We start from the raw sequence: 9,691 nt of genomic DNA on the forward strand, positions 1-9,691 counted from the left end.
TTACATTTATTTCTATGAGTTTGATTATTTTAGATTTCATATATAAGTGAGATTATCAGTATTTCTTTTTCTGTGCCTGGATTATCTTTCTTAGCATAATGTCCTTCAGACCCATTATTGTCATAAATGGTAGATTTCCTTCTTTTTCAAGGCTAAATAACATTATGCTGTGAAAGATCCAATATGGTGGGCTAGAGGGAGGCTGCATTCTCTGTTGCTCTATGACCTGGGATTCAAGTAGTGGGAATACCATTTCTTTGTGAGTTATTAGAAGACCCCCGACAGCTGCTCCTGTGCAGGAATCACGGCCATGGTACCTGCACATGTCTCCAGGCCTCAGAGTCAGCACAGGAATCCTGGCTACTCTCCCATGCAGGACCACTAGGTGCCGTTCCTGAGCAGGACCAAAAGCATCAGCACCCACACAGGACTCCTGGCCACCCAACCACACAGTAATCCCAATAGCCACTCCCACACAGGACACCCAGCCACTGCCCACATGCAAGAATCTGACCACCACTCCTGTGTGCATCCCCATCTACCATCGTGGGGCTCCTCAGGTCGCCTCCATATTGGGTTGCTGTAACCACTGCCATAGTCCCCTACATGTGGTATCCTGCACCTGGAAACACCACACAGGGTCTGGAGACAGCCACCAGCCACAACACAGCACACCACAGAACTACATCTCTGAACACACAGGCCAACACCACTGCCCGGCACCACCCAACCCAACATCCCATTGCTGAAAGCAATCGCCTCCATCTTGGGACACCTTTGTCGCCATCTTGAGTTGGGGCAAGTCCCAGCATGAAACACTGGCTGGGACTTAGAGGCAATATCAAGAAGAAGTATTATAACCCTTTAGGGACACTATAAGCCTATAGGGTAAAAACCGTAATGCCTCAGATCCACAGTGCTAGAAGGGAAGACACATGAAAAACATGAAAAAAACAAGGGAAGAAAGTGCCCCAAACAAACCAAGATACAACATTATTAGAATCAATGGCCAGCACAACAGAAGAAATTACAGAGAAGGAGTTCAGGATATACATAATTAAAATGTTCTATGAATTAAAGGATGATATGAGAAAGCAAACACAGGCAGCAAAAGATCATTTCACTAAAGAGATACATAAGCAAATACAGGGAGCAAAAGATTACTTCAATAAAAAGGTAGAGGTTCTGGAAAAAAAAACAGAAATCCTTTAAATGAAAGAAACAATAAGCCAAATTAAAAACTCAATAGAAAGCACCACCAACAGATTAGATCACTTGGAAGACAGGACCTCAGACAATGAAGACAAAATATATAATCTTGAAAAAAATATTGACCACACAGTGAAGATGGTAAGAAACCATAAGCAGAACATTTAAGAATCATGGGATAACATAAAAAGACCAAATTTAACAATGATTGGGATAGAGGAAGGCATAGAGTTACAAACCAAAGGAATGAACAATCTATTCAATGAAATAATATCTGAAAATTTTCCAAACATGAAGAATGAATTGGAAAATCAAATACAAGAGGCTTACACAATGACAAATATACAAAATCACAACAGAGCCACACCAACGCACATTATAATGAAACTGCGAGCATACATAATAAGGAGAGAATATTAAAAGCCATAAGAGAAAGGAATCAGATTACATATGGGGGAAACCAATTATGATATCTTCAGATTTTTCAACCCAGACCCTGAAAGTTAGAAGATCCTGGAACAACATTTAGCAAGGTCTGAAAGAAAATGGATACCAGAAAATAGCGGACGGGAAGGCGGGAGAGGAGAAGCCTGAAAAGCCGCAGCGAGTTGGAGCCGCCGGAGGACCTGAAGAAGAAGCAGAAAAACCTGTGAAAACTAAGACTGTTTCTTCCAGTAATGGAGGGGAAAGTTCCAGTCGCAGCGCTGAGAATCGATCAGCTGAAGAAGAAGCTGCAGACCTCCCAACAAAGCCTACAAAGATCTCCAAGTTTGGATTTGCCATAGGTAGTCAGACAACTAAGAAAGCATCAGCCATATCCATCAAACTTGGATCAAGTAAGCCTAAAGAAACTGTTCCAACTCTTGCTCCAAAAACCCTTTCAGTAGCAGCAGCTTTTAATGAAGATGAAGATAGTGAACCAGAGGAAATGCCTCCAGAAGCAAAGATGAGGATGAAGAATATTGGAAGGGATACACCAACATCAGCTGGACCAAACTCTTTCAATAAAGGAAAGCATGGGTTTTCTGATAACCAGAAGCTATGGGAACGAAATATAAAATCTCATCTTGGAAATGTTCATGACCAAGACAATTAAATGATGTGTTTTGAAATTGGGGTATGGGGTGGGTGTAAAGTTAAAAGGAACAGTTTCCTTTTTTAAAGAATGGTATAAGACTATCTTTGGAGCCGCTTTTTTTCCTTTTTCGTTTTTGTTTTTGTTTTGTTTTGTTTTTTAAGATTGAGTGGTACACTAATAAATGAGAGTTTGAAATTAGAAGTAATTTATGTTTTATATACAGATTTCAAGACATTTGCTAATTTTGTAGTTTCATGTGATTAGTTTCCAAAGGTTACAGATAATAAAGAAATCAGAAATGGTACCTTTTTAAGAATTGCATATTTTTTTAGGCACAACTATTAGCACATTAAGAGGGAAACAAAAGTTACTATCTTTTTAAAACTGCAAGCAGTTACTCTCCTAACTTAACTCCCTCATTACCTAAACTGTCTGGCTCCCAGGAACAGCCTTATAGAGAGAAGGGAGTATTGTACTGAGAGGAAAATGTTACTGGACTATTGACTGATAATAAATTTAGATAAAATTAAAATACAGCTTTTTTTCCTTATGGGCATTTGTTTTGTTTCAAGTCATCATATACTAGGTATTGGCATTGCTATCAGTGGATACAAACGCTTAGCTCTTAAAAATGTTTTTATTTCTTTTTTAATTTTTATGTGAAGTATCGAGTATTTGAAATAGCCCACACACCTTAATGGGTCTTGTCTACCTTCATTAGTCTTCAAAGAACAACCATTTGCTACCAAAGTAAATCAGTATTCTGAATGTGCTTCTCTTGGCTTTTATTCATAACTAGTTCCTGCAGGCATTTCCACCAGAACTTGAGGCAAATCATAAGGAAGCTGTTTCTTTTAAAATACAAACCACCACCAAAAATTTAAATGTATATAATACTTAAGCATTTGGCTGGTTTTTATTTTTTAAAATGTATAAATACCAAAAAAAAAAAGAGAGAGAGAGAGAAATTTAACATTGTATGAAGACAACATGAGAAGATGCACTTTCTGCAACTTTGTCTAATCATTTAAGTTACTAACTTGTTAAACCCAATTTAAATTGAACTCACTGCAGGATTTCTTATTAGTATAATTCTACGGTTTGTTTGAAATATATATATTTACTGACCAGTGTCTTCTCAAAAGCACATTTTAGGTACTAAAAATAGAATGAAAGAAAATGCATCTTCAATTACATTTTATGAAATCTCCCACCACATATACTATTAAGATTTGTGTATCATAAGGTGTTTGTTTTGTATTTTTGTATTGTATATGGACATTATTTTTTAATGTGACAAATACATCTTTAAAAGCATAGTCACAGACAACAAAAATATGGTAATATGATTTCCTTGAAAACTCCTACAATGTTAAATTTGGAGGCAGCTTCAAACTATTTTATTGGTGGTTATTAACTCACTGAGCTCTTTTAATTGGTAATAATTCCAGAGAAGCAGCCTGTATATATTCCTAACTCTTGTTCACTTGCATTTAAGTTTAGAAAGAGCCCCAAGTAAAACAATGGAAATGTATATACAACTATTAGTTCTTAACATGATTTAATTATATCAAGAAACATGAATTTAACTTACTTTTATGTAGGCAAACTATCCATTTTGTCCATTTTACTGTTTGTTAAAATAACATCCCTCTCCTACATATTCTTTTCTTGACCCAAATGAAATATTAACCTAAGGTCAAGATGAGGAGAGAGAAACGACTGAGATGAATGTCTTTACTAAAATACCAATAAATTTTGTCAAACTCAAAAAAAAAAAAAAAGAAAATGGATACCAACCAAGAATCTTATATCCAGCAGAATTAAGCTTTATATTTGAAGACAAAATAAAAATCTTCCACGATAAACAAAAGTTAAAAGAATTTACAATTAGAAAGCCTACACCACTGAATATCCTCAGCAAAATATTCCATGAGGAGGAAATGAAAATAAGCAAAGGGAGGTATTACACTAAAGGAAAAACTAATCAAAGGAGAAACCAAGTCAAGTTAAATACCAAAAATAAATAAAAATGACTGGGAATACAAATCACATCTTAATAATAACCCTAAATGTTAATGGCCTAAACTTACCAATCAAAAGACATAGACTGGCAGATTGGATTTTAAAAGAAAGATACAACAATATGCTGCCTTCAAGAGACTCATCTGATAGGAAAAGTCATCCCCAGACTGAAGGTGAAAGGTTGGGAAAAAATCATATCACTCACATGCACTACAGAAAAAAGCAGGGGTTTTCATCCTCATATCAAATAAAGTAGACTTCATGCCAAAGTTAATCAAAAGGGATAAAGAAGGACATTTCATACTGTTTAAGGGAACCATACATCAACAAGACATAACAATTATAAATATATATTCCAAATAATGGAACATCTACGTTCATCAAAAAAAAAACTCTTCTCAAGTTTAAGAATTATATACACCAAAAGACAATAATTCTGGATGACTTTAACATACCTCTTTCACCACTGGATAGATCTTCCAAACAAAAGCTAAACAAAGAAACTATAGAACTCAATAATACAAACAACAATAAGTGAGGATGTGGGAAAAGGGCACACTCATACATTACTAGTGGGACTGAAAATTGGTGTAACCAATATGGAAAGCAGTATGAAGATTCTTTGGAAAACTTGGAATGGAACTACTATTTCACCTAACTATCCCACTCCTCGGTTTAGACCCAAAGAACTTAAAAACACCATACTACAGTGACACAACCACATCAATGTTTATAGAAGCACAATTCACAATACTTAAACTGTGAAACCAACCTAAATACCCTTCAGTAGATAAATGGATAAAGAAAATGTGGTATATATACACAATGGAATATTACTCAGCATTAGAAGAGAATAAAATCATGGCATTTTCAGGTAAATGGATGAAGTTGGAGAATATTATGCTAAGTTAAGCAAGCCAATCCCCAAAAAACAAATGCCAAATGTTTTCTCTTATATGTGGATGTTGATCCATATGAGGATGGGGAGGGGGTCAGCATGGGAGGAATGGAAGAACTTTAGATAGGGCAAAGCGGGGTGGATGGGGTATGGGGGTAGGAAAGATGGTGGAATGAGATGGACATCATTACCCTAAGTACATATATGAAGGCATGAATGGTGTGACTCTACTTTGTGTACAATCAGAGACATGATAAATCATGCTCTATACGTGTACTTTGAAATGCATTCTGTTGTCATATATAACAAATTAGAATGAATGGATAAATAAATAAATTAAACAAAATATGCTGTAAGCAAATAGCACATTTTGTTTATACATCATCCATCAATGGAAATTTATGTTTTTTTTATATATTTTGACTATTGTAAATAATGCTATAATGAACATGAGAATGCAGACATCTTTTTGAGATCTTGATTTCAGTCCTTTTGGATAAATACCCATAAGTGGAATTGTTGAGTTGTACAGCAGTTCTATTGCATTGTTTTCCATAATGGCTATTCCACTTTTCATTCCTATTAGTTGTGTACCAGGTTATCCCTTTCTCTACATCCTCTCCAATACTTGGTTTCCTTTGTTGAAATAATAGTTATCCTAACCAGTGGGCTTCTCTCTTTCTTTTCTTTCTATTGAGTAGTATTAGTTTCTTGAGTTTTTGGATATTAACCCCTTATCAGATAGATGATTTGTAAATATTTTTGCTCATTATTTTGCCTTTTCATTTTGATTTTTTCCCTTTTTCTGTGCAGAGTTTGTAGTTTGATGTGGTCACACAGTTACCTGTGCTTTTATTTTCCTATGCCAAAAAAACATTGCCAGTACTAGTATCAAGGAGCTTTTTGCCTGTATTTTCTTCTCAGAAGTTTAAAATTTCAAATCTTATATTTAAGGCTTTAATCAAATTTGAATTGATTTTGTGTATAGTGCAAGCTAAAGACCAATTTCATTCTTTTACCTGTGGATAGCCAGTTTCCTCAATAGCATTTATTGAACAGTCTACCTTTTACACATCGTGGATTCTTCATATCCATTTGTAGAGAAGAGTTAACCCTATAGGTCTATTTTGGGGTTCTTCTCTCTGTTCCATTGGTCTGTTTCTATTTCAAAGGAAAGCTAACTTGTGAGAATCCTGTTGACAGAAGCTAAGATATCTTAAGGTATGGAATTTAAAAAAGAGAGAGAATTCACAAATTCCTTAGAGTAAGTAGTTTAGATGCCAATAACAGCTCTTGGGTACTAGTGAAACATCAATGGATGAGAGATTAATTCTGTAATAATTCCATTGTTTTTACCAACAGACTGTGTGGCATAATTCAAGCTCAAGACACATTGATTTACTTATGTTTGACAAAGGGCTTTGCCACATTCTAAATTTAAATCTGCCAACTTCCAAACTTGCTATTTCTTATTCTCGTACAGTAAATTCTAATTTTGTAATTTTAGAATGCTTTTTGTTGATGTAAACAACAATATATTTGTTTCTTAATTCATTTTTCAGTTCCTGGAATATGGCAGTATATTTTAGCATGAATAGATAACTGTACTGTTTAAATTGACTATAATTTTATGATATTTATGTCATTAACATAATGCATTTAACTTCAAATATCATATTCTGTGTAAAGATTTTGAAATATTAGCCACTCGTACATGTTTGAGACAAATTTTCTTAGCTAAGGTACAAATTCAATGTTAGTGGATTTGATTTGACATTTTATTTTGTAGTTTTGAATTTATTTTTGTGTAGGATATTACCCTATAATTGACTTTTTTTGAATTTTCTTTAGGTTGTCATCATGGCAAATCATCTGTCCATTCCTCACCTGTCAGCAGAGGTTGTTCATATAACATAGGAATTATCTTCTAATAGCAGACATTTCATCTACAAAATAAACAAATAAATAAAAGAGTACACACATCAAATTTTCTGACACAATCTTAATTTGGATCATGTAACTAACTCATCTGATAGATCTAAGAGTTCATCCCAGTATTTGCAAAATGTCAGAAAAAAACACCAAATAACCAAAAAATATTTATTAAACATTAAAAGTAAGTATTTCATTTTAAAACACTATTGGGAATAGGTCTTGAAAATGATGAACAATGAACAATTAGTGAAAAAACTCAAATGCTGAACTGGGCCTAATTAAATATCTATTCCAATCTGTACTCAACATTTAGCACATTAGACTTGTGTTTCATCGTCTTCTAAATTAAACCCTATTTAAGGGTAAACATGATGTCTTTTTTCTCTGTACTGTTTAGCATAGTCTGTGAAATAACAAAAACAGCTAGTTAGTATTTATTGGGTGTGTCTCATTCTTTAATAAACATTTTCCCTACTCTACTCTATACGACCTACATGGTAGTACAATTGGCCCATTTATAGATGAAGAAATGGAAGCTCACAGAGATTGTGATATATCTGAGATTTTATAGCAGCTAAGTAACTGAGTCAAGATCTGACCAGAGTTATGATTCACTGTTTCCATCATATCCACCCACTCTATGCACTTATTGAGTAGTATGTTAGTCAGCTTTCTAACACTATAACTGACACTTGAGATAATCAAGCTATAAAATGAAAAGGTTGATTTCAATTTACAGTTTTAGAGGCTCCAATCATGATCAGGTGGATCTATTGCACTTAGGCTTCTGGTGGGGACACCAGATATCAACAAGAAGGAGTGCATGAGACAGTAAAACTGCTCTGACCTTATGGCCAGGAAATAATAAAGAGACTCTAGAATCCTATTATCCCCTTCAAGACCATGACCTAAAGACCTCCCCGTTAGGCACTATCTTTAAATGGCTCCACTATCTTCCATTAGCACCATGCTCTGGGGACCAAACATTTAACACATGAGCCTTTGGGAATCATTACAAACCCAAACTACAGCAAGTAATATTAAATACATACTTGCTGAATTGATCAATGTTTTTGTAACTTCTTCAAAATTGGGTATTTTTTTGTTTGTTTTTTGGTACTAGGGACCGAACCTAGAGGAGCTGAGCCCAAATAAACCTTTTTTCTTTATAAGTTGATTACCTCAAGTATTGGTTATAGTGTTAGAAAGCTGACTAAAACACACTACTCATTAAGTGCATAAAGTGAGTGGATGTGATGAAAACAGTGAATCAGAACTATAGTCATAACTTAAGTTACTTAGATGTTAAGAAACAATACGTTCAACAGGCTACAGGGGATTTTCAAAATATATTTTTTTCAGTCTATACATTTCATATGATGGTTTGTCTCTTCTTTTTATTTTCTTCTACCCTTCCTCATCTTTATTTTTTGCCTGATTATCACTCTTTAAAGAAACTATACAAGAAAATGTTTGACTTGATTGTAGATAACTCACGTGACTTTTAATGTCAACACTATATTTTTCTTTTTATCATATTGTATAATACAAATCCAATTTTGAAAGTAAACATAGAGGTTTTAGCTTTTTAATCACAATTTTGGACTTGGGGCCTAATGGTAGGTAAAGACAGGACTTGTATTCTAGAAGACACAAGTTTGAGGCTTTCAATATCCTGGTTTTGTTAAAAAATAACTTGAATGGGTGAAAAATGAAGTATAGACACAAAAGTATTGATTACCAAACCATTTAATGTCGACATTGGAATGTAACATTTGAAATGAAGGCAGTTTCTGGAAAGTTGACTTCTCACAGGAAACTGACAAGGAGTCTTTTGTTACTGTGTGGCAGCGGGGAGTGTGGGCATTTTCATAAAATTAAAATGAGAAATATAGGAAACTTAACCATAGGGGACATATTTTATTCAATTGATTTCCATAACATTTGACTCTCTTGATTTTCTTTTTTCATTCTCTTTTGCAGGATCCTCCAGCTCTTCAAGTGGGGCAGCTCCAGGGTTGTCCTTGGTCTTCATCTCTTTTTCAGTTCTCTACATTCTCTAATATTTTAAAATAATATCTACATGCTAATGACTCCCCAATTTTTATCTCTAGCCCACCTCTCTCTCCTGTTGCAAAATCATGAAGCCCAACAATGCCAATTGAATCACTAAGCAATGTCTTGAGGGGCTGGGGTAGTGGCTCAGGGGTAGAGCACTTGCCTAGCATGTGCGTGCGAGATGCTGGGTTCGATCCTCAGCACCACATAAAAATGAATAAATAAAATAAAGGTACTGTGTCCAACTACAATTAAAAAAATGTTTTAAAAAGAGAGATGTCTTGAACTTTAACACTTCCAAAAATTGAAATCTTGATCTCAAATTCATTCCACCTGAAATCTTTCCTATGTCAATTAATGATATCTCCATTCTTCTGGTTGCTTAGGTCAGAAGTCTTAAGGTTTATACTTGACTCTTCTCTTTTTTAAATGTCCACTCAATAATCAGAAACTGTACCTTTCAGAAGAAGCTGATCACTTCTCCACAT

General features: G+C 34.6%; 1 protein-coding gene across 1 annotated transcript; it reads left to right on the top strand.

The window, feature by feature from the left end:
- The first annotated feature begins 606 nt into the window (after nt 1-606).
- On the top strand, nt 607-2,819 carry LOC124091905 (PEST proteolytic signal-containing nuclear protein). Its single transcript, XM_046443135.1, has 2 exons — nt 607-751; nt 1,743-2,819. The coding sequence occupies exons 1-2, from the start codon at nt 607-609 to the stop codon at nt 2,303-2,305; spliced, it is 708 nt and encodes a 235-aa protein (XP_046299091.1). The 3' UTR covers nt 2,306-2,819.
- The last annotated feature ends 6,872 nt before the right edge of the window (nt 2,820-9,691 follow it).

The sequence above is a fragment of the Marmota monax genome, unplaced genomic scaffold, assembly GCF_021218885.2.
Source record: "Marmota monax isolate L192 unplaced genomic scaffold, Marmota_monax_Labrador192_F-V1.1 WCK01_AAM20220418_F8-fsc00046, whole genome shotgun sequence".
In the NCBI taxonomy this organism is placed as follows: domain Eukaryota; kingdom Metazoa; phylum Chordata; class Mammalia; order Rodentia; family Sciuridae; genus Marmota; species Marmota monax.